Source organism: Phacochoerus africanus, chromosome X (assembly GCF_016906955.1).
Source record: "Phacochoerus africanus isolate WHEZ1 chromosome X, ROS_Pafr_v1, whole genome shotgun sequence".
Taxonomy (NCBI): domain Eukaryota; kingdom Metazoa; phylum Chordata; class Mammalia; order Artiodactyla; family Suidae; genus Phacochoerus; species Phacochoerus africanus.
The window spans coordinates 105526780-105552658 of NC_062560.1; the positions used below are offsets into that span (position 1 = coordinate 105526780).

Sequence of the window (25879 nt, forward strand, 5' to 3'; positions counted from 1 at the left end):
CTTGACAAGCCTTGGACCATTCTACACAACCAAGCTGTAATTGCATCCAAAGCATGATGGGTTGAGGCCACAGATGATTCCACAGACAAAGTCTGAGTCCTCCTACCCCCTGGAGGCTGCTGCTATTTCTAACACTAAGTAGGGGGTCTAGAAACTAATTTGTTCCCCTCTGTAAACCTCAGCTAAGATTGCCTTTGAGATACAATAACACCTCCAGCATTTTTTCCTTTTGTGGCATATGGAGGTTCCCAGGCTAGGGGCTGAATCAGAGCTGTGGCTGCTGGCCCACACCATAACCACAGCAATGAGATGCAACTGCAACCTACACCACAGCTCACAGCAAAGCCAGATCCTTAACCCACTGAGCAATGCCAGGGATTGAACTTGCATCCTCATGGATACTGTCAGGTTTATTACCACTAAGTCACAATGAGAACTCCTTCCTATTTTTTGTTTATGGCTGCACCCACAGCATATGGAAGTTCCTGGGCCAGGGATGGAGTCTGAGCCATAGCTGTGACTTTTGCCACAGGTGCAACAATGTGAAATCCTTAACCCACTGCACCAGGCTGGGGATTGAACCCATGCCTCCACAGTGACCTGAGCTGCTGCAGTCAGTTTCTTAACCCACTGTGCCACAACGGGAATTCCTTTCCCTATTTTTTACAATTGAGATATAATTTATATAAAATTAAATGTAGATTTTAAATGTACCTTCTTTTTTCCTTTTTAGGACCACACCCAGAGCATATGGAGGTCCCCAGGCTAGGGTTCAAATTGAAGCTGCAACTGCTGGCCTACACCACAGCCACGGCAATGCCAGATCTGAGCCAACTCACGGCAACGCTGGATCTTTTAACCCATTAAGCAAGGCCAGAGATTGAACCCACATCCTCATGGATACTATTCGGGTTGGTTAGTGCTGAGCCGTGACAGGAACTCCTTAAATGTACCTTTTGATGTGTTTTTGACAAATATATATACCCATATAAGCACGATTGCTATCAAGATACAGAACATTTTTATCACCTCAAAAAATTCCCCTTACATTGTTGGTGGAAATGTGAATTGGTGCAACTACTATGGAAAACAGTATGGAGGAGTTCCCATCTTGGTGCAGCAGAAACGAATCCGACTAGGAACCATGAGGTTGCATGTTAGATCCCTGGCCTCACTCAGTGGGTTAAGGATCCAGTGTTGCCATGAGCTGTGGTGTAGGTCACAGACATGGCTCAGATCCCACCTTGCTGTGGCTCTGGAGTAGGCTGGCAGCTGTAGCTCCGATTAGACCCCTAGCCTGGGAACCTCCATATGCCACGAGTGTGGCCCTGAAAAAAAAAAAAAAGAAAAGAAAAAGAAAACAGCATGGAAATTCCTCAAAAAACTGAAAATAGTTGTTCCTGTTGTGGCTCAGTGGTAACAAATCTGACTAGTATCCATGAGGATACAGGTTCAATCCCTGGCTTCACTCAGTGGGTTAAGGATCTGGCATTGCCATGAGCAGTGGTATAGGCCACAAACATGCTCAAATCTGGCATTGCTGTGGCTGTGGTGAAGGCCAGCAGATGCAGCTCCATTTCAACTCCTAGCCTGGGAACTTCCATATGCTGCAGGAAAAGTCCTAAAAAGCAAAAAAAAAAAAAAGAAGAAAAAAAACCCTAAAAATAGAATTACCATATGATGCAGCAATCCTGGGCATCTATCTGGAGAAAACCATGACTCAAAAAGATACATGTACCCCAATGTTCACTGCAGGACTATATACAATAGCCAAGACATGGAAGCAACCTAAATGTCTGTCAATAGAGGAGTGGATAAAGAAGATGTAGTACATATATACAATGGGATATTACTCAACCACAAAAAAGAATGAAATAGGGAGTTCCCTTCATGGCTCAGTGGTTAACTAATCTGATTAGGAACCATGAGGTTGCAGGTTTGATCCCTGGCCTTGCTCAGTGGGTTAAGGATCCAGAATTGCTGTGAGCTATGGTGTAGGTCGCAGACGCAGCTCAGATCTGGCATTGCTGTGGCTGTAGTGTGCACCAGGGGCTACAGCTCCGATTAGACCCCTAGCCTGGGAACCTCCATATGCCACGGGTTCGGCCCTAGAAAAGGCAAAAAGACAAAAAAAATTAAAAAATTAAAAATAAGTAGTTAAATAAGTCCTGGATATCTAATCCTCAGCATAGTGATTATAGTCAACAATACTATGTTATAAATGTCAAAGTTTCTAAGAGACAAGATCTTAATTGCTCTCACAACAAAAAACGAAATAATAATTATGTGACATGATAGAGGTGTTATCTAACACTATAATGGTAATCATATTGCAATATATAAACATCAAATCAACACACTGTATACCTTAAACTTACACAGTATTATATGATAACTATATCTCAATTTTTTTGCCTTGTCCGCAGTATATGGAAGTTCCTGGGTATCCCAAGCTGCTGCAGTGACAATGCCAGATCCTTAACCTGTTGTGCCACAAGAGAACTCCAACTACATCTCAATTTTTTTTTAAAGTTTCGACTTGCCCCTTTCTAGTCAGTTACAACCACCATCCCCCAGGGGACAACCACTGTTTTGACTTTCATTTATAAATGCTTCATATATTGGAGTAATGATAATAAAAGCATCTAATAATAAATCCTTAAAATACCCTCATAATGCATGAATTCCTGTGATTGCCTCCTTTTGCTCATTTTTTTTTTTTCTTTTCTTTTCAGAGCTGCACCTGCAACATACAGGAGCTCCCAGGCTAGGGGTCAAATCAGAGCTGCAGCTTCTAGCCTAAGTTACAGCCACAGCAATGCCAGATCTGAACCCCATCTGTAACCTATACCATAGCTCACAGCAATGCTGGATCTTTAACCAACTGAGTGAGGCAAGGGATCAAATTCGCATCCTCATGGATACTAGTCAGGTTCATTACCACTGAGCCACAATGGGAACTCCCTATGGTAACTTTAAATGGAGTATAGTCTATAAAAATATTGAATCACTATGTTGTACACCTAAAACTAATATTGTAAATCAACTATACTTCCTAAAAATGGATAAATAAGTGAAATATATAAAATCTAAAACCAAACCAAAACAAACAAAAAACAATTTGCCTAGACTCTTCAAAAAAGTCAATGTCAGAGTTCCCACTGTGACTCAGCAGGTTAAGAACCCAACTAGTATCCATGAGGATGCATGTTCAATCACTGGCTTCACTCAGTGGGTTAAGGATCCAGCATTGCCTTGAGCTGTGGTGTAGGTTGCAGGCACAGCTCAGATCTGGCATTGCTGTGGCTATAGCTCAGACTAGCAGCTGCAGCTCTGATTTGACCCCTAGCCTGGGAACTTGCATGTATGCCATGGGTTCGACCCTAAAAGGACAAAAAAAAAAGTCAATGTCATTAAAGGCACTAAAAAAGGCAGTTGAACTTTACTAGATTAGAGACTAAATGAAATGACAACTAAATACAATATGTGACATTTGAGTGGATTCTAGATGGAGTTTAAAACAACACTTAAGAAGGAGTTCCCATTGTAGCTCAGCAAGTTAAGAACCTGACTAGTATCCATGAGGATGCATGTTCAATCTCTGGCCTCACTCAATGGTTTAAGGATCTGGTATTGCCCAAGTTGTGGCATAGGTGACAGATGAAGCTTGGATCCTTGGTGGCTTTGGCTGTGGCACCGGCCTACAGCTGTAACTACAGCTCTGATTCACCCCCTAGCCTGGAAACTTCCATATGCTACAGGTGTGGCCCTAAAAAGAAAAACAAAATCACTTAAGGATATTATTACAATAACTGGAAAAATCTGAATATGGATTGTAAATTAGGTAGTAATATTATGACAAACACTAAAATGCCTTGAATGTGATCAACGCATTGTGATTATGTTGAAGAATGCCTTTGATTTAGGAAACACATGCTTAGGAGTTAAATGCAATTTGCTCTCAAATGATTCAGGAAAAAATAATGTATATTTATACATAGATAAAGCAAATGTGGCAACATGGTTACAATTGATAAGGGGTGTATGGACATCCATTGCACTATTCTTGCAACTTAGTATTTTAAATGTTTCAAAATAAAAAATTAGGGGGGAATAACCATGTTGCAAAAAACATTTCTGCACATGTCTTCTTAGGCACAAGAAACTATAGGTTATATACTTAGAAGCAGAATATCTGAGTCATAAATATGAGCATCTGTAGCTTTACTAGATTTTGCTAAATTACTCTCCAAAGTGGTTGTATCAGTTTATACTTCCACTACATTCACTACGTCTAAACACAATACTGTCAGTTCTCATTTATGCCAGTCTTATGGGTGTGCCTCATTATTGCTTTTTCTCCAAAATTTCATTATGAAAAAAAATTTTTTTTGATAGTCAAGAAGTAGATTTATTAAGATAGGATACTTGTGAGAGGTGCAAGTGGGCAGGCATGGAAGCTCTGCTATTATGAAAAAAATTTAAACATACAGTAAAGTTTTTAAAAGTATGCAGTGAATTCAGGTGGTGGCTCATATAGCATTTTGTCCTATTTGCTTTACACATATCTACTCATCCCTCTATCCATAATTCAACCCATCATATTTTTTAATGTGTTTAAAAGTAAATTGAACACATCATTATATTTCACTCTTAAACACACTTCAGCATGTGTATCATTAAGTGGAGTTTGACATTAGCTTACAGATTTTTAAGGTAAAATATATACACAGTGGAATGCCCAAACCATAACTATATATTCACTGAGTTCTAACAAATGCATATATACCTGTGTAACCCAAACCTTGAACAAAATATAGAACATAGAAAGTTCCCTAATCCTATCCAAGTCGATATCCAGTCTCACTCTCACAAGGTAACACTATTCTGTTTTTGTTTTCATGATAGATTAGGCGTCTATTTTAGGCATTCCTTTCTATTTCATTGGCCTCTTTGCCTATGCATGGACCATGTCACGCACAACCTGCTAAGCCACAACAGGAACTCCCTAGCCTTTACAATAAGTCTTGAAATCTAGAAGGGCAAGTCCTCACACCTTGTTCCCCTTCCTCAAAATTGTCTTGGCTATTCTTGGCTGTTTGGTCTTCCATGTGAATTTTAGAATTAGTTTGCCAAATTCCATTAAAATTTCTGTTGGGATTTTTACTGGAAATGCACAGAATATAAATTTATATTCATTTGAGAAAAGTATCTTTTTGCTATTGAGTTTTCCAATCCATGAATATTGTGCTGGCAAATACAGCTAGTTGTCTACTCAAAATCCTTTCTCTTTTCCTTCCTAACAGAACCCCAATTTATTTGTAGTGCAAAATGTACCGAGATAAAAGAATACACATTTCATTCTTCCCCTGCAGCTAGGAATAGTCAATGAGGTGTAAGTGCAAGTTTCATAAGGCTTCTGGGAAGGGTCTTTAAACGGACTTGTCTTAGATGGGAAGACATAACTCATCCTTCAGCATCCCCCCTCTTCTTCTCATAAATATCTCCCTTTCACAGCTCTTGAAATTATGCCTTTTCAGTCCATTCACACTGCCACTGCCTGTTCTGGGACCTTCCTCATTCCCTTCCTCACTCGTCTCCTAAGTCATCTCGCCACCACTTCCCTCTCTACATTACTTTACCAGGGTAGTGTTTCTAAAACCCAACTCACCCCACAAACCTGGCTGCGTCAAAATCATCTGACAAGCATGGGGAAGCTTTACATTTTCCCCAAACATAGCCCCCAGTCACTGACTCTAAATCACGGAGGAGGGAGTGTCCCCAAATCAGTAGTTTATTTATTTATTTATTTAGTCTTTTTAGGGCTGCACCTGAGGCATATGGAGGTTCCCAGGCTAGGGGTCAAATCAGAGCTACAGCTGCTGGCCTATGACACAGCCACAGCAACAGGGATCTGAGCCATGTCTGCAACCTGCACCACAGTTCATGGCAATGCCAGATCCTTAACCCACAGAGCAAGGCCAGGAATTGAACCTGTGTCATCATGGATCCTAGTCAGATTCCTTTCCACTGAGCCACAGTGGGAACTCCTCCCAAATCAGTAGTTTCAAAAACCTCTTCAGGAGTCCCTGTTGTGGCTCAGCAGGTTAAGAACCCAACTAGTATCCATGAGGATGCAAGTTTGAACCCTGACCTCGCTCAGTGGGTTAAGGTTCTGGCGTTGCCACGAGCTGTGGTATAGATCACAGACATGGCTAGGATCTGGTGTTGCTGTGGCTGTGGCATAGGCCAGCAGCTACAGCTCTGATTCAACCCTTAGCCTGGGAACGTCCAAATGCCACAGGTGTAGCCCTAAGAAAAAAAAAAAACACCTCTTCAGGTGATTCCAATTCACCACCAGTTTAGGAACCACTGACATATGATAGAAGCCAAATTATTTAATGTGCTGTGTAATGTGTTATGGACTGAATCATGTTCCCTCCAAATTCATATGTTAAAGTCCTAACCCCTAGTACCTCAGAATGTGACTGTATTTGGAGATAGGGCCTTTGAAGAGGTAATTAAGTTAAAAGGAGGTGGTTAGGGTGGGCCCTAATCCAATATGGCATGTCTTTATAAGACAAGATTACTATACAGACATACCAAGAGGGAAGACCATGTGGAGATACAGGGAGAAGACAGCCATCTGCAAGCCAAGAGGAGAGAGCTTAGAAAAAACTGAACCTACCAACACCTGGGTCTCAGACTTCCAGACTCCAGATCTGGGAGAAAATTAATTTCTTTTGTGTAAGCCACCCTATCTGTGTTATTTTTGTTATGGCAGCCCAAGCAGACAAATGTACAAGGATATTATTTAGGCCCTGGCTACCTCTCTAGAGCCTCGGCTCTCTGACCGGCTCCATCTATCTCATTACCACCCACCCACACCTCCAGCACTTACTAGTTTTGAGATCTTGGGCAACCTAACCTCTCTGCACCCAGTTTTCTTATCTGTAAAACAGGGATAATATTATCTCCTTACAGTTGTGTGAGGATTAAATGTGATCATCTATGTAATGCATTTGACACAGTGTGAACATATAAAACATGCAATAAATGTTAGTGGCTACATTCTTGCCAAAAGGTATTGACTGTCATTCTCTAAATGCACGCCATCTGGTTTCACTTCCATGACTTAGCACATGCTGACATGTCTGCTGAGATGCACTTCTCTCGCTGCTTCACCTAGCTAACTCCTCCTCCTCCTTCTCCTTCTTCTCCTCCTCCTTCTCCTTCTTCTTCCTGTCTTTTTAGGGCCACACTCAAGGCCTAAGTAAGTTCCCAGGCTAGGGGTCAAATCAGGCCTGCAGCTGCAGGCCTATACACAGCCACAGCAACACTGGATCTGAGCTGCATTTGTGACTTACACCACAGCTCACAGCAATGCCAGATCCTTAACCCACTGAGCGAGGCCAGCAATCAAACCCACATCCTCATGGATACTAGTCAGATTTCTTACTGTTGAGCCACAACAGGAACTCCTGGACCTCTCTTGGTTGTCCTTCAAAAGACTGAATTCCTAGAGCAGGCAGCTATTCCCTTAGTTCAGAGCCCCACTCTGGGGTCCCATAGCACCCGGTGCTTGCCTATACCAGGTGAGAAGCCATCGCAGGGTTTTAGGTGGAAGACTGCCCAGATCTGGCTTAAGTACCCTCTATATGCCAGGCATCATTCTAGGTTCTGAGTCAAAACGAGAATAAAAAGAACACTTAGCTCATAGGGTTACTGAGAGGATTACGAGAGATAAAGTGTGCCAAGCACTTAAGACAGTGCCTAGCATATGGTAAACACTCAGCAAATGCTATTATTATCTATCTATATTCAGTACACTACCTCACATCCATTGACGTCTTTGGCCTCTTGCTCACATTCTTTCATTCTTAACACAAATCTCACAACCACCCTGGGTGATGACCATGCTAGCCTCTCTCCTGGATCTCAACTCCAGTAGCTTTCACCTCCACCCAACTCCAGACACACTGTGACAACATCCTGACACTTACATTGTTGTTGGATTTTTAGAATTTTGCAGACTGAATAGATTGTGTATAAACATACAATTCTTATATAGAAAGCCCAAGTGTAATATTCCATTAGCTTGAGAAAAGAGTGTGCTCTTCTGTCCCCATTCCAGACAAGGAACAAGTCTCTTTCATATGACTGGGTCCCTGGAAAAAAAAGGCGGAGAAGGGAAAGGGAGGACTAGGTGGATATACTACTCTTGCCAGCATAAGATAAGGGCTGTCACCTTTATGATTGCTCAAAGAGAGGAAATTACAGTTGCAGTCCTTCTGGAAGCAAGGAGAGAATGAGAGGTTAGTGATCAAGACAACAGAGCAAAAGTCAGAAGGCTTGAGGGGCAGGTGCTGCCAATAGATGCTGATCAACATGAATGACTTTCACAAAAGCTGCTGTCTGAGGATGAGTCAAGAGTAATTCTATGCAGTTCATACCCCTTCCTGTCAGAAGAGGTACATAAAACTGCTGGCTCCAAGGGCAGGGCCTGGAAGTCACGGCTCACCCCACCTCCCTTCACTCAAAGCAACTCTCTTCTGTATCTAATTTATTTGGTCTTTCACTTATAAATGCTTTTGCAAAATTTGTTCTAGTGCTAAACTTTTGCTGTTTCCCTCAGCAGATAACCACATATTGTGCTTTCCATAGGAGCCAGCTACTGTTGAGGTGTGGTGATCACACTCAACATTCCTCTCTGCTTGTCTATATCTCACGCCCTTGAGCCTCTGAGTATGTGTCCTTTTTCCTATTCAAGGCTAATGCCTCTAGTCATGCTTGATCCCCTTTCTTTCTCAGTTCATCTGAGTCTTTAATGCCATCAATTTCCATTCTCCTATTAGGCTGAACCATATTAAATGGCTGTTTGGGACATTTAGCAATGGTGGAACATTGGCAATTTCATATGGTTCAGACTAATATATCTTTGTTCTTTCTTTCACAAAATTTTCCTTCTCCTCAATGAAAAACAATTACAAAAAAAAAATCCTTGGACAGGTTAGAGAAATAGCTCCTCAGATTGTTTTTCTAACTTTGTACCTCTGTGTGTTCCTAAATATAAAACCTAGACACAACACCCCAGATAGATCTATCTGCCTTTGCTGTTCCCATCTCCCAACTGACAATTCACCCAACAAGTATTTACCAAGGGTCTGGCATGTTAATGAAATTTTTGTTCACTCATTCAACAAATATATCCTGAATACCTACACTGTTCCAGACACTATTCTAAGCACTTGAACTATGGATTTCCCATCATGACTCAGTGGAAACGAATCTGATTAGTATCCATGAGGATGCAGGTTCGATCCCTGGCCTCGCTCAGTGGGTTAAGGATTTGGCGTTGCCATGAGCTATGATGTAGGTCACAGACACAGCTCGGATCCTGCATTGCTGTGGCTGTGGTGTAGGCCAGTGGTTATAGCTCCAATTTGCCCCCTAGCCTGGGAACCTCCATATCCTAAAAAGACAAAATAAATAAATAAATAATAAACACTTGAACTATATCAGTGAACAAAACAAAGATCCCTGTCCTCTTGGAGCCTATAGTCTAGCAGGGGTGGGAGGGAGGAGACATGCAATAAACACAAAAAATAATATAACCATATAGCATGTAAGAATGTGATAGATACCATTGAACAAAGAAAAAGTTACCCAACATTGTAAGTCAACTATACTTTAATGCAACTTTAAAAAATGAAAAATAGGCCCTAGAAAGACAAAAAAAGAAAAAAAGAAAAAGAAAAAGAAAATGTAGAGCAGGGAAGGGAGATGAGGAGTGCTAGGAGAAGTTGTAATTTATTACACAATAGTTGATTTACAATATAGTGTTAGTTTCAAGTGTACAGCATAGTGATTCATTGTTTTGGTTTTTTTTTTTTGCAGATTATATTGCATTATGGGTTATTACAAGATATTGGGTCAAGTTCCCTGTGCTATACAGTAAATCCTTGTTAATTGTCTATTTTATACAACAGTTTGTATCTGTTAATTCTATACTCCTAATTTGCCCCTCTCTGCTTTGGTAACCATAAGGTTTTGAGTCTGTTTCCTTTTGTATATAGACTCGTTTGTATTATTTTTCAGACGTTACATATAAGTGACATCTTACAGTATTTGTCTTTGTCTGATTTATTTCATTGAGCATAATATTTCCTAGGTCCACCTATGTTGTTGCAAATGGCAATATTTCATTCATTTTTATGGCTGAGTAATATTTCATTGTATATATACCACATCTTCATTCATTCATCTGTTGGGCACCTGGGTTGTTTCCATGTCTTAGCTATTATAAATAATGCTGCAGAGTTCCTATTGTGGTTCAGCTGTAATGAACCCAACTAGTATCCATGAGGATGCAGGTTCTATCCCTGGCCCCACTCAGTGGGTTAAGGATCCAGCATTGCCATGAGCTGTGTTGTTGGTCACAGATGCAGCTTGGATCCCATGTTGCTCTGGGATGTAGGCCAGCAGCTGCAGCTTTAATTGAACCCCTAGCCTGGGATAAATAAATGTGTGTGTGTGTGTGTGTGTGTGTGTGTAAACACATATGGTGCTGCTATCAACACTGGAGTGCATATATCTTTTTGAATTAGTGTTTTTGTTTTTTTCTGGATATATCCTCGGGAGTGGAATTGCTGGGTTATATGGTAGTTCTATTTTTAGTTTTTTTAAAATGTGATAGTTATAATAGGCCTTACTAAGAAAGTGACAACTAAGCAAAGACTGAAGGGAGTGAAAGAGAGCCATGGAGATATCTGGGGGAAGTGTTCCAGGCAGAATAAAGAGCAATGCAAAGACCCTAAGGCAGGAAGCTAAAGGGACAAGGGAATAGAGAAATAGGATATGAGGACATGGAAGTAAAAAGGAGCCTAATCGTGAAGGGCCTTTGTATCTGTTATGTACTGCCTGGTAACAAATTGACCTGAATTTTAGCTTTTTAAAACAATAACCAGAAATTCAAGAGTGGCTTGGTGGGGAGGTTCTGCCTCTGATGTCTTGTCCTGAAGCATCCTCCTCCAAAGTAGCTCATGCAGGTGGTTGGAAAATTGGTACTTGTTTTTTTTTTGGGGGGGGGGGGAATGACAAGAAGGGGAGGACTCAGTCTTTCACCATGTGGGCCTCTCCAAATGCTGTCTGAGTATCCTCATGACATGACAGCTGGCTTCCCCCAAAGCAAGCAATCCATGAGACAGCAAGGCAGAAACCACAATGCCTTTTATGGCTTAGCCTTTATGACATGCCGTCACTTCCACCGTATTGTTGGTTACACAGATCAGCCCTGGTTTATTGTAGAAGAGAAGCACCCAAGGTCGTGAAAAGCAAGAGGTAAAGGTGGTTGGCTACCACAGCCTTGTAGGCCATTAAAAATCTGTGGCTTTTGAGTAAAATGGGGAACCACTAGAGGAATTTGAGCAGAGAAATGACAATAATCTGACTTACCAGGATAACTCTGGCTGCTCTGTGAAAAGACTGGAGAGAGGCAAGGACATAATCTGGGAGACCAGTGAAGAGGTTTTTCTATTCCAAGGGAGAGATAGACTAGCGCCATAGTAGTATTGATGAGTATCGGTGATACCTCTGGATGTATTTTGAAAATTGAGGAGTTCCCATCGTGGCTCAGTAGTTAACAAACCAGACTAGTAACCATGAGGTTGCAAGTTCGATCCCTGGCCTTGCTCAGTGGGTTAAGGATCCAGTGTTGCTGTGAGCAGTGGTGTAGGCCGAAGACACAGCTCAGATCCCACATTGCTGTGGCTGTGGCATAGGCCGGCGGCTACAGCTCCGATTCGACCCCTAGCCTGGGAATCTCCACATGCCACAGTTGCAGCCCTAGGAAAGACAAAAGACAAAAGAATAAAAAAGAAAATTGAAATGGCAGAATTCACTGGTAGACTGGATGTGGCATAGGAGACAGGAATTGAAGACGACTCTAAGAATTTAGGAGAAATTTTTAAAAATGAGTTACACATAGATCTTGCCGTAAGCGAACATACAATATAGGAGAGGTAAAGCATACTATATGGCAGAAAGCTGTCCATGTGAATGTACTTAATGCACTGAACTGTACAATTTATTTTTTTTTTATGTTTTTAGGGCTGGACCTGCAGCATATGGAAGTTCCCAAGCTAGGGGTCCAATCAGAGCTGTAGCTGCCAGCCTACGCCACAGCCACAGCAACGCCAGATCCTAGCCATGTCTGTGATCTACACCACAGCTCACGGCAATGCCAGATCTTTAGCCCATTGAGTGAGGCCAGGGATCGAACCTGCATCTTCATGGATATTAGTCGGGTTCGTTACCGATGAACCATGACGGGAACTCCAAACTGTACACTTTAAAATGGTTAAAATGCCGGGATTGAACCCATACCTACAATGCTGCAGTTGGATTCTTTTTTTTTTTTTTTGGTCCTTTTAGGGCCGCACCTGCGGCATATGGAAGTTCCCAGGCTAGGGGTTGAATCGGAGCTATAGCTGCCGGCCTACACCACAGCCACAGCAACGCGGGATCTGAGCCTTGTCTGTGACCTACACCACAGCTCATGGCAATGCCGGATCCTTAACCCACTGAGTGAGGCCAGGGGTCGAACCTGAGTCCTCATTGTATGCTAGTCAGGTTCGATTCCACTGAGCCACGAGGGGAACTCCAAACTGTACACTTCAAAATGGTTAAAATGTTAAATTCTACATTGTATACATTTAATCACAATTTTTAAAAGGTGCTAATAAAACCAAAAACAAAAATTCAAGTGCCAATAGAGTTCAGAGAAGGAGGAAGAGATGAGCTTCAGCTAACGAATCAAAGAAGGCTTTGAGTGGGGGCAGTCTTTTCACCTAGGCAGAGGGGGCAGTTTGAGCAAATTACTGGAAAGTAAGAAGGCTGAGAATGGGCAGGGGCACAGTGAGTGGTTCCATTTGTTAGAAGATAGGTAGGGTGTCCAAGGGCAGAGGGCACATGAGGCACATTTTCACATTATCTTGGTGGCAGTATTAAACAATTTTTAACTCAGATGGTCTTGTGCTGGCTGTATTATAAGGGATCTGTCTAGGGATGGAGGGGTCAGCTAAGACTAGGTCATAATGGTCAGACCCACCTGTAATCAGATTTAAGTTTGAATCACTGTTCCATCTCTCACACACAATAGCAGCGTGACTTTGGGCAAGCCACTGAACATCTTTAAATCTCAGTGTCTCCTGTAAAATGGGGAAAATGCTAGTTAGATATTTCGTAAGATTGCTGCGAGAATTAAATGAAATAAATATCGCTTGCAATTACTTATTGCACTAAGTCAATGTGAGATTCCCAGAGGATTAGAGGGGATAAAAATCTTAGCAAAAGCCTAAAAACCAAGAAGTCTTTCCTCTTCCCTCTCCAAGGTCCCTTTTCATGAGGGTAGCATCATTTGAAGATGCAAGGGATACTTATGATCTTCCCCTCAACATTAGACATTCTCATTCGGAATCTCTCAACTCACTACACTAGCCTGTAAGGGAGTCCACGTTTCTGAAACACAATCACCTGTCAGTCTGATTCATCTGTGGGTTTCCACAACATATTTGAAATAAATCCAGGATATGACCAGAATTTTATGAACACAGAATTGCTTTGTTTCCCTTCCTTCTGCTTTCTTTCTTCCCTATACATTTTCCCTTCATATTCCAATCCTCTTCCCGCTCCCACTGGCTCCCTTTCTTTTTCCTTTCACCTTCCCTCCTTGGACACAGATCATATCCTAATCTCAGTTCCCTTGGTTTTTATTATTATTATTATTTTGCTGCTTTTAGGGCCATACCTGAGGCATATGGAAGTTCCCAGGCTAGGGGTCTAATTGGAGCAGCTGCCAGCCTACACCACAGCCACAGTAACGCCAGATCCCAGCCGGGTCTGCGACCTACACCACAGCAATACTGGTTCCTTAACCTACCGAGTGAGGCCAGGGATCCAACCCGCATCTTCATGGATACTGGTCAGGTTCTTAACTCGCTGAGCCACAATGGCAATTCCTCAGTTACCTCGTTTATTAGCTGCGTGCTATGGGGCAGTTAGCCCCTCTCTGGGCCTCAATTTTCCCGTTAAAGTGGTGTTATATAAGGGAGTGCCTACCTTAGAGGGTTGTCAAAATTACAACAAAGAACAGGTCTCATGCCGACCACAGTGATTGGTCTACAGTAAGAACGCAACATGTTCGCTCTCTTTATCTTTTCATTCTTTTAACTCACTTCCCCTACTCCTCCACCCTAGAGCTCATCAGGTAAAAACCGCGGGAAAAAACACCTTGAGGTACAAGAGGAAATGCTTGACCTGGGGGCGGGACTTGAGGTGCCCATTGCGCATGCGCACTCGCTCTTTCAGGTTCTAGAATCCAGCTAGTGGGGTGGGGGGAGGGTAATAGGGCCGCGTTCCTCTGGGTCGCCCCCTTCCGGCCGAAAAAAATGGCAGGCCTTCAGCGGCTTCGTGGACGAGCTCAGGGCTAATCGAGGGAGGCCTGGGCAGGAGGGGTAAGTTCGAAAATGGCGGAAGGGGAAGGAGGAGGGGCTTTGCTGGGCGGGGGCAGAGGCCAGGAGACTGCGCGGGCGGGGGCCGGGGGCGGATGGGCAGTGCCGCGTACTGTGTCTCTTTGAGGCCGTGACGTGAACGCACTTTGGATTCCCCGACTCGGGGTTCCTCCCGGGGATAGGCGGGCTGCTACGTGCGAGCGGGGGAGACTAAGACTTCCGTTTCCTTCTAGCCGGGGCCTGGCCTCCGGGAGGAGTTGGCATTTCCAGATTGGGGCTTGGGCCGCCCCTCCTCCAGGGCCCTCCCCTCAGCACTGCGCGGTGCGCCGCGGGCGATCCGGGCCGGCTCTCTAGGCGCGGTGGGTACTGCCCGAACGGGCTTTCTCCTCCCTCCCCTTTCCTTCTTTTCCCTCCCCTCCCTCCCCTCCTTCTCCTCCCCTCCCTCCCCTCCTTTCCCTCCCCTCCCTCCCCTCGGGCCCCTCGCTGTGGGGAAGGGCGGAAAGGCAGCCCCTGCCCGGCGCGGGTGGCCCGCCCGGGACTCAGTTCCCAGGTTCCCTGGACTGCCGAAGAAAGGCGTGGGTGGCATCGGGCCGCCAGGCTGCCTCCTTAAACCCATGACCTCTAAGGTAAATCGAGTCAAAGAACTTTTTTCTCTTAATGATCCAAGGGACACCCCCCCCCCCATCTAATGCCTGCGGCAGGTATGGAGCCGGGTGGGGTGTGTCTGGCGAGAGTGTGTGAAACAGAAAGAATGGGAGCCAAGGACCTTCCGGAAGAGGAAATTAGCTAGTAATTCTTTCCAACCTTTGCTACCCTCGTCACCTCCCCAGCATATTCTGTGAGTAAAACAAAATTCGGTCTAACTTTCAGTTTCATTATTTTAACTCCGTAATACACTTAATTCTTTTCGTTTCGGGAGGAGGGGTTATTGCTGAAACTAAACGACAGCCCTCTCCACCTTCAGAAAAAGAAAAACGTCAATCAAAGCTTTGTAAAGACCTATCAGATTTTAATAATCTACTACTTTGTTTTAAAATGTAATTACATCACTATTTATGTCACAAATGTACTACTTTTGTAGTTAATGACACACAGATATTTACTCTAAGATTGGAGGTTGCTATAGTGTTTGTTTCTTGTCTTTTTTAACTCAACATTTGTTATATCCAGTTCAAGAGAACACTGTTACAGACGGCCATCTTAGAATTATAACATTTTAGAGTTGAAAGGGATCTTAGTTCAACCGCGGTATTTTACAAAAGCAGAAACTAAGGCACAAGAAGATTTCATGGCTTGCCTGAGGCTACTCCATTACTTAGATTAGAACCCAGGTTGTCTGGCTCCTGGCTCACTGCTCTTTCTGCTCAGCTGCTCCACATAGCCTCCAAGCAAGAAAATTAAAACGTATTCGATGCACATTTTGGAAGTATGTACCACTTTGTGCCATACAACTGTGCTGCCTACTTTCAACGTATTTAACATGTTTATGAAGCCAGGGCTTGAGGTATTTTTCCCCGTCGTTCAAGGAATGGCAACGGTTTAGGTTAAAAAAATGTATACATAGACAGGCCTACTTGTATATGCTCAGATAATTTCTTGAATGGTGCACACAAAAAAAATGTTATCAGTGGTTACTTATGGAGGGTGGAGGGGGTGGGAGGCTTTTTACTTGCACTTCACATGTGACCAAATGTATCGTTTGAATTTTTTACCATAAACAACTATTGATTTTATAACTAAAAATAAGTTTTAAAGTTCACACACACGTGTGTATCAGTATGAACAAGTACCAGTGGTGTGTGTGTATATGTTTATATACCTATATGTATTTAGGTATCAGTGGTTTGTACTGTAAAATCCAGATTGGTTCATTTCAGCCCAACTGGCAAAGCAGGCCAGATTATTGGATGCTAACATTTCATCTTTGGTTTTCTTCTATTGATCCTAATGTAAGAAGGTAACAATAATATATGTTATTAGTTTTTATATATTTTTAGGAAATGTGCTAAGCTTTTGATTATTGAATAATGTAGCAAATTATAACATTCAGGGTATCAAATTTGACACAATGAAAAAATTCTGAATGTGGAATCTTTGTGGATAAAAATCAATAAAAAATTTAAGACTGGAAAGGTCCCTGGTAATTAATTGTTCAGCTCTTTTGTTTTTATGAAAGGTTAAGACATAAAAATGAAAAAGGAAGTTGCCCAAGGTTATATATTTGATTATTAACAGAGCTTGGATTAGTCTAGGTCCTAGTCCAGGGCTCCTTGTACTACATCTGCAGTTTTATCACTTTCTAGTGCATTCGTTGACTCCAACTAGGGGGATGAAGTAATCTGACTAAAGATTAGTCCAGCCCATTTCAGTAGATAAGTATTATTGCAATTAATGTATCAGTTTGTATAATGCTTGAAATATTTTAGTAATGTAAATATTCCCCTTATATTTGGTTGTAAGCCTTCACTTAAGAAATCTTTTATTTAATTAATAAATGCTGGAGTTCCCATCGTGGCTCAGTGGTTAATGAATCCGACTAGGAACCATGAGGTTGCGGGTTTGATCCCTGACCTTGCTCAGTGGGTTAAGGATCCAGCGTTGCCTTGAGCTGTGGTATAGGCCAGCAGCTACAGCTCCAATTAGACCCCTAGCCTGGGAACCTCCATATGCCTCAGGTGCAGCCCTAAAAGGACAAAAAGACAAAAAAAAGTTAATAAATGCTTAGAGACCCCAAATATGAAATAATTTATATTTCACTGTTTTGGGGTTTTGTTTTTGTTTTTGTTTCTGTTTTTGTTTTTTTTTTTTTTTGGTCTGGTAGTTGGTGCTAACAGGGAAAAAAAAATCTATGATTTTTTTTTTAATTTATTGAGCATTTACTATGTATGCCAGGTATTACACTATGTGCTAGAATTCCAAAGATGAGTATGGCAAAATAGATGCCCTTGTTCTTTTGAGGATGGGAGATTATCATGAGCTGTCAGTTCTAAAGCTTTATCTCTGTGGTCTGATCTGGTAATAGTATTACAGTGTAATCTGTAACACTGTTTAAGGTCATTGTGTGAGCAGATTTGAGGAGATAAAAACAGTAGTGGTAAAATAAGTTGAACTGAACAAAAGCTATTCTTAAGAGGTCATGAGGTTTGGTGGAAAGAGCCCTTGATTGGAAGCCAGGGTTCTTGTGTTGGCTTTGTTTCAAGTAAGCTGTGTAATTATGAGCAAATCACTCGACCTCATTGCCTCCATATTTCTTTTTTTCTTTTTCATAACTTTTTAAATATATTCCATTTAATTCAAAACATGAAAAGAGCATTTGGAATATTACATCTTTTTTTAAGTGGCTGAAGATACGCTTTTATTGAATAGGTAGCATCATAGGTATACAGGTAGATATTAAAGTGTTTAACATTGGTTTTGTTTTCCTAAGTAATTCCCCATTATTTATCATCTTAATATTTTATATTCAGAAAAAGCCTTGGGTCATGTCATGTCAATCCAATCCTTCCTGAAGTTCTTTATTTTTATTTTTATTTTTTTATTACATTTATAGGTGTGCAGCAGTCATCACAACCAAATTTACAGCATTTCCATCCCAAACCCTCAGTGCATCCCCCTACCTCCCCAACCTGTCTCATCGGAATATTACATCTTTGAAATGAAATGTATCTACCATAAGAATTTGAGGTCAAACTTTAAGAGTTACATGTTTTATCTGCTTTGTGTCATACTTAATAATAGCTTGTCCTTTGTGTGATAAAAGCATATTTATGTCCATTCTGTAGGACTTGACATAGACTTTTATTATTTTTAATTATGGTATAATTGTAGCTCTGCTGTTTGATCCATTTTGGGTTTGATTTGGTGTGATTAGTACCCAGTCTCTGTTGTGGATACAACAGATCATGATTCAATATCATGATCTGCTTCTGTAATGTATTGTCATGGTGAAGTGAGGTTTACCTGTGTAGACTGGAATTGGTTGAACTTGGGGACAGAGGTTGAACTGAGTTAATTAAGGGTGATTTCCTAAACTGGGTAAATCTGGTGCCACTGTGTATTCCCTAGTATAGTTATAAATGTTTATACGTGGTTTGAACATTTATGCTTATTCCTGTAATAATTTTGGTGACCTTAAAACACAGGCTTCTCAGCATATATTTCTATGTATGTCTTCTCAACATACCTTTCTATGGCTCCATCTAATTTTTCAAGCCTTGAAAGGGCACAGAGCCTAGCATTTCTACCCTTTCTGCCAGTAATCTTTATAGTAATTTCTTTACACCTATATTGGTCATAACCACTGGATTTTCTTTTTTTGTCATTTACTGGCCACATGATCTTTGATGAGTAACAACCAGTCAGAAAACCACAGTTTCCCCATATTTTAAATTGGGGGTATGATGTGTTCTGTAGGTTGTTAGCTTCCACATATGAAAAAATTGTAAAAAATTGTAAAGCACATATTTTAGTTATTATCAGAGGTAATATAAAAGAGGATGGGTTGTGGATTCACACAAGCTCATGCTTAAAATTTGAACTTATGTTAAAACAAATAGTATTAGAAACTTTTAGCATGTTTTAATAAATTAGAGAAAATACATGTAGGGGAGTTCCCGTTGTGGCTTAGTGGAAATGAACCTGACTAGCATCTATGAGGACACAGGTTCAATCCCTGGCCTTGATCAGTGGGTTAAGGATCCAGTGTTGCCCTTAGCTGTGGTGTAGGTTGTACACACAGCTCAGATCTGACATGGCTGTGGCTATGGCTAGCAGCTACAGTTCCTATTCAACCTCTATCTAGCCTGGGAACCTCCATATGCTGAGGGTTCGACCCTAAAAAGCAAAAAAAAAAAAAAAGAGAGAGAGAGAAAGAAAGAAAATACATGTAGCTAAAATGATGGAATGGAGGGAAATGAAAGCTTCTAGATGTTTTGAACACATGAGCATTCATTAAGTATGTTGTACTGCTTTAATTTGGCTTGTAGCCACTTGTAGCAAAATTCCCTTTTCTTTACGTCATTTTTATTTTTTTATTTTATTTTATTTTTTTGTCTTTTTGCCTGAACAAGATTTGCTTGTGAATGTCTACAAAATACAATGATTTTACTTTTCAGTGTACTGGGATTCTAAGCTGCCCCCCCCCCCTTTTTTTTTTTGTCTTTTTGCCTTTTCTAGGACTGCTCCCATAGCATATGGAGGTTCCCAGGCTAGGGGTCTAATCAGAGCTACAGCTGCCGACCTATGCCAGAGCCACAGCAATGCCAGATCCAAGCCTCGTCTGCAACCTACACCACAGCTCATAGCAACGATGGATCCTTAACCCACTGAGCAAGGTCAGGGATCAAACCCACAACCTCATCGTCCCTAGTCGGATTCGTTAACCACTGCGCGCCACGATGGGAACTCCCTGAGCTGCTCTTTTGTAAAAATTATTTTAGGGAAATTTTTGGCCAAAGATCAGGGGCGATTCCTTTCTTACCAGGCCTCAAATTATTGCTTTTGAAGGCAATGAGTGAAAAAGTTTAGAACTCCAGCAATAGACATCACTAAAAAAATTTTTCTAAAAAAAAATTTTTTTTGGTCTTTTTAGGGCCTCACCTGCAGCATGTGGAAGTTCCCACAGTAGGGGTCGAATTGGAGCTGTAGCAGCAACGTGGGATCCAGGCCCTCGTCTGCTACCTACACCACAGCTCATGGCAACACCGGATCCTTAACCCACTGAGGGAGCCCAGGGATTGAACCCACATCCTCATGGATACTAGTCAGTAACTAGTATATTCAGTATCATAGATACTGAGCCACAATGGGACTCCCAAGTCTTTTATTTTCAACTTCAAGTTAACCATAAGTAGCAGTCAGGTATTATTACCTGTGTTTTTCTCTGCCCTCTCTGCTATTGATTTACTGACACCCAGGCTGTGGTCTAAAGGACATTTGTTCATGATCAACTACTGTGGACATGACCTGGTCCTGCTTTTATTTTTTTTACCTCTGGGAGTTGACATATGTCCTTTTTTAAAAAAAATAGGCAAAAATTCTCAGGATAGGCAAAAATATAAGGATTAAGACTATATCTTTCTCTCTCCATGTTATAGGTTATAGAAATTATCTTCTGTGAAGGAAGAGCCAAAACTTTGCAGTAGCAGTCCTCACCATTAGTAGCTTACTGGGCCAGTGTATTCACAGATGAAGAAAGCACTGTCACATGGTAAATAGTCAAATAACAGACACCAGTCTGCTGAGCAGGATCGTATAAGGAATCTTGACTAATCAACAGTCCAACTGCTTTTTTCTTTTTTGTTTGTTTCTGTCTTTTCTTTTTTTCTTTTTAGGGCCGTACCTGAGGCATATGAAAGTTCCCAGGCTAGGGGTCAAATCAGAGCTGCAGCTGCTGGTCTACACCACAGCCACAGCAACACCTGATATGAGTCGCGTCTGTGACCTACACCACAGTTTACCGAAATGCCAGTTCCTTAATCCACTGAGTGAGGCCAGGATCAAACCTGGGTCCTCATGGATACTAGTTGGGTTTGTTACCACTGAGCCACGATGGGAACTCCTAGCCTGATTCTTTTTTTTTTTTTTTCTTTTCTTGCCATTTCTTGGGCTGCTCCTGTGGCATATGGGAGGTTCCCAGGCTAGGGGTCTAATCAGAGCTGTAGCCGCCAGCCTATGCCAGAGCCACAGCAACGCGGGATCTGAGCCTCGTCTGCAACCTACACCCCAGCTCACGGCAACGCCGGATCGTTAACCCACTGAGCAAGGGCAGGGATCGAACCCTCAACCTCATGGTTCCTAGTCGGATTCGTTAACCACTGCACCATGACGGGAACTCCCCAGCCTGATTCTTTATATATCTGTAGTTTCTTTCTTTCTTTCTTTTTTTTTTTTTTGACTGCCCTGTGGCATGTGGAGATCACTACTAGCCAGGGATCAGATCTGAGCCACAGTCATGACCTACACAGCAATTTTGGCAATGCTGGATACTTCACCACTGTTCCAGGCTGGGGACTGAACCTGTGTCCCAGTTCTCCCAAGATGCTGCCGATCCTATTGTGCCACAGTGGGAACTCCTGTATTTTTTTTTATATAATTGGGATTATATTGAACAATATTGTTTTATAACCAGCATTTTTCCACATAATACAACATCATGGACACATATATGTGTCCTTTAGTATTCTTCTACAACCTGAGTTTTTAAAAGGTTGCCTAGTATCTGCATTACCCAAATGTAGTCCTTTTTTGTTGGAATTGAGGTTTTTGTTTTTTGTAAATAGCACTGTATTGAATATCCTTATAAACATCCCTGATCATTTCCTTAGAGTTAATGTAAGAACTGGAATGGCTGTTTCAGAAGGTAATTGTGTATTTAAGACTTTTAGAACATATTGCCAGATGACTGTCTAAAAAAGGTGTACCAATTTTTAGTTCTACCAACAAGAGTGCCTTTTGTCCCATACTTTCTCCACCATTGAATTTTTATTGTTGATAGTGATGGCAGTCTCTGCCAAACAGGATAAAAATGGCATCTTTTAAGATGTTTATTTCTTGGAGTTCCTGTTTTGGCTCAGTGATAACCAGTTCGGCTAGTAAGCATGAGGATGGGGGTTTGATCCCTGGCCTTGCTCAGTGGGTTAAGGATACGGCATTGCTGGGAGCTGTGGTGTAGATTGCAGATGCAGCTCAGATCCTACATTGCTGTGGCTGTGGTGTAGGCCAGCAGCTTCAGCTCCAATTCAACCCCTAGCCTGGGAACTTCCATATGTTGCAGGTGCGCCCCTAAAAAGAAAAGAAAAAAAAATAAAAGGTGGTGATAGGACACACTTCTGTTTTAGACTTTTTTTTTTTTATGGCCACACTCATGGCATAAGAAGTTCCTGGGCTAGGGGTCAACGGGATCTGAGCCAAGACCTACACCATACCTTGTGGCAATGCCAAATCCTTAACCCACTGAGCGAGGCCGCATCCTCATGGATAGTAGTCAGATTCGTTACCACTGAGCCACAATGGGAACTCCTGTTTGAGACCTCTTGAGGTTGATGTTTCAGTAAAGTGGAAGAGGGGTTACTAGTGACATTGAGCTTTTTTAATGATCTTATGTGAATTCTTGTGCCCCAGACCTGTATATCTTTCATGCAAAACATTCTTTTAGGGAACACAGTCCCATAATTTGTTGAAGAAAATATGAAGGAATACCTTACTGTGGGTCCATTCTGAAAGAACCGTACCTGTGGAGTTAATTATTATAAATAATTTGTCAAAGATTGGAGGTCCAAGCTGAAATTTATGTATTACTGTGACTTTCTAAATTAAGTGCAGAACATGTCATTGATAATCTCTTTGTTGATTCTCAGTATGCCTCAGGTGTTTACAAAAGTAGGCTTCATGATTCAAGCATATATTGTAGGCAGTGGTATTAATAAGTTTATGTTATTGACTGAGCTTATGGGCTGAGTGCTCCTTAATGCCATTCAGTTACTTGAATGGCCTTAGTGCTTAATTTTAGGGAGAGAAGTTTTGATTTGATTGAATGTAATTAACCTCAAAAATGTTTTATTGCCCTTTTAAAGTTAAAATATGCTTCGTGCTTTGAAGAACATAGTATAAATGAACAATCTGACTAAAAGCTGAATTTTTATGTAAATGTATCATAGTATGAAAGCTGTTTTTAAAATTATATATATATATACATATATATAATACACCCTTTTTGTTCAGGGCATATTTTTAAAATTCAGCTTTTTTATACTATGATACAATTAGGTAGATAAATTTCTTATAGGGAACTAATACTTGAAGATCATTAAAAGAGGGATTGCCCTCCATTGGGTCAGGGAGATTGTTGCTTGTTTGACAAGATCTCTTTGCTGGATATGGGGAGGAAAAAAAGTAACTGATGAGAAAATCTTTATAATATTTCTACACATAATGAGCAATTTTTTTTTGGTCCATTTCTTGGGCCGCTCCCGCAGCAAATGGGAGGTTCCCAGGCTAGGGGTCTAATCGGAGCTGTAGCCGCCAGCCTACGCCAGAGCCACAGCAACGCGGGATCCGAGCCGCATCTGCGACCTACACCACAGCTCATGGCAACGCCAGATCATTAACCCACTGAGCAAGGGCAGGGATTGAACCCGCAACCTCATGGTTCCTAGTCGGATTCGTTAACCACTGCGCCACGACGGGAACTCCCCGAGAATAATATTTTTGAAATGTGATTTTAGTATAGGTTTTTATCGCTGAATTGAATTGTTTGTGTGGTGTGTATGTATTTCCTATTTCAGTCACATTTCCTGGGCACAGTGGCATATTAAAAATGTTTAGTACTCACAGTGATCTCAAGAGTCCAGGGGAGGTTTTGGGTAGGATGTGAGATAGTGACAGCAGTGGCCTAATATAGATGGTTCAACATTCATTCTTTTGTTCAGCAGTGATTAAGCACTACTGTGTGTTGTGCATTGCTTTATGCATCACGAATTCAAATGTGATAAGACAGAGCCCTTGCCATAAAGGACCTTTATTCTAACAATATACATATATATATAAACTTACAAATATACACACATGGAGAAATTATACATTCTTGTTCTGGTACAACTTGGTCCTCAGCAAATTATTTAGAGGATATAGTGAGGGCACAAAGAGTAGTCATTCTACTAGGGTTTTGAATGAAAGAATCAGCAAAGATATCATAGAATGAGATTCTAAAAACATACATTTTCTGAGTTTTAAATAGATCCCCTTATTTAATTACATAATGTGTTTGAGTTAGCATGGTAGTACTGCAATGAGAGGTAATGGTTATATCTTCTTGCTTAATTTTTGTCATTTTTTGAACATCATTGTATTAGTTTCTTAGGGCTGCCATAATAAACTACCACAAACTGAGTGACTTAAAATAACAGAAATTTATTTCCTCGTAGTTTTGGTGGCTAGAAGTCGGAAATCAAGGTGTTGGCAGGACCATGCTCTCTCTAAAGGCTCTGCAGAGAACCTGTTCCATGCCTTTCTCTTAGTTTCAGATGTTGCCATTGATCCTTGGTGTTCTTGGCTTGTACATAAATCATCACTCCAGTCTCTGCCTCTGTCCTCACATGGCCATCTTCCCTGCGTGCCTGTTCCTTCTCTTTTTTCTATGAGGATTTTAGTAATATTGGGTCCTAGTGATCTCACCTTAACTTGATTATATCTGCAAGGACCATGTATCCAAATAAGGTCACCTTCCTAACCAGTGGTTAGGACTTCAACATATCTTTGAGGGGGCACAGTTCAACCTGTAACAATCATTTAATTCTTTTTTGCTGTGTCACATCAATATAGTTACTTAAAGAATGCTTTTTCATGATGAGAGGTTAACAAAGCCCTTGGTTACCAAAATGGTGTTAAGTATTTGTAGTTCATTAAAATAAGCTTTAGTAATTGAATGAATTTCTTTCAGAGATCAGAAGGGTGAAACACAGATCTGTGAGCACAGTAGAAAAAAAGACTAGGAGTTCCCATGTGGCTCAGCAGAAATGAATCTGACTAGTATCCATGAGGATGCAGGTTCAATCCCTGGCCTCGCTCAGTGCATTAAGGATCCAGCATTGCCGTGAGCTATGATGTAGGTCACAGAGGTGGCTTGGATCCTGTGTTGCTTCGATGTAGGCTGGTGGCTACAGCTCTGATTTGGGAATTCCCTTTGTGGCTCAGTGGCTAACGAATCCGACTAGGAACCATGAGGTTGCAGATTCGATCCCTGGCCTCGCTCAGTGGGTTAAGGATCCAGAGTTGCTGTGGTGTAGGCTGGCGGCTACAGCTCCAATTCAACCCCTAGCCTGGGAATCTCCATATGCCATGGGTGTGGCCCTAAAAAGACAAAAATAAAAAAAAAAGAGACGCTGTCCTTCAAAATGGAATCATTTGATCCTTCATTGTTTTAATAGCACAGAGCTGTTATAAAGGCATTCATACTAGCCATACCATAAGATTAATTAATAAATAGCTGTGGGGGGAATTATCCATAAACCACAGGGAACTTCATAATCTTAATTTCTTTGTATATGTATACTCTAGTGTTTGCACACATTGTACAATGATAAACACCAAAGAAGTCAGGCAAAAATGAAAGTTGGCAGCCTTACCCTTGTTCTAAGTGAATGTGTGGAAAATAAATAGCCTAATAAAATAATGAAAACTGCCTGTCGATGGTAAGTGCCACAGCTTTATTTTAAAGTGTAGGCAGTGTTCCTAGAATAGTCCCACAGAAGAAAATCCAAAATTTTTGAATAAAAAGGTGCAAAAGTTTGTCCTGTGTGTAAAAATCTTGTAATCTAAGTGCATTTTGGATTCAAAATAATTTGCACCGCTTAAATACAGATCTTCCTCAA

At 41.4% G+C, this 25879-nt stretch overlaps 1 protein-coding gene across 5 annotated transcripts in view; it reads left to right on the top strand.

Moving 5' to 3' along the window:
• Positions 1-14378: 14378 nt before the first annotated feature.
• Positions 14379-25879, top strand: part of XIAP (X-linked inhibitor of apoptosis) — a 42629-nt gene continuing 31128 nt past the window's right edge. The window contains exons 1-3 of one of the 5 annotated variants that reach the window (XM_047764499.1): positions 14379-14513; positions 14744-14869; positions 20606-20718. In XM_047764499.1, the coding sequence (XP_047620455.1) occupies positions 20697-20718 (22 nt within the window). In that variant the 5' untranslated portion in view covers positions 14379-14513; positions 14744-14869; positions 20606-20696. Of the gene's footprint in view, positions 14514-14602; positions 14870-14937; positions 15349-20605; positions 20719-25879 lie in introns of those variants that run through there. The other 4 variants (XM_047764500.1, XM_047764502.1, XM_047764504.1 and 1 more) reach the window with 4 other exon arrangements.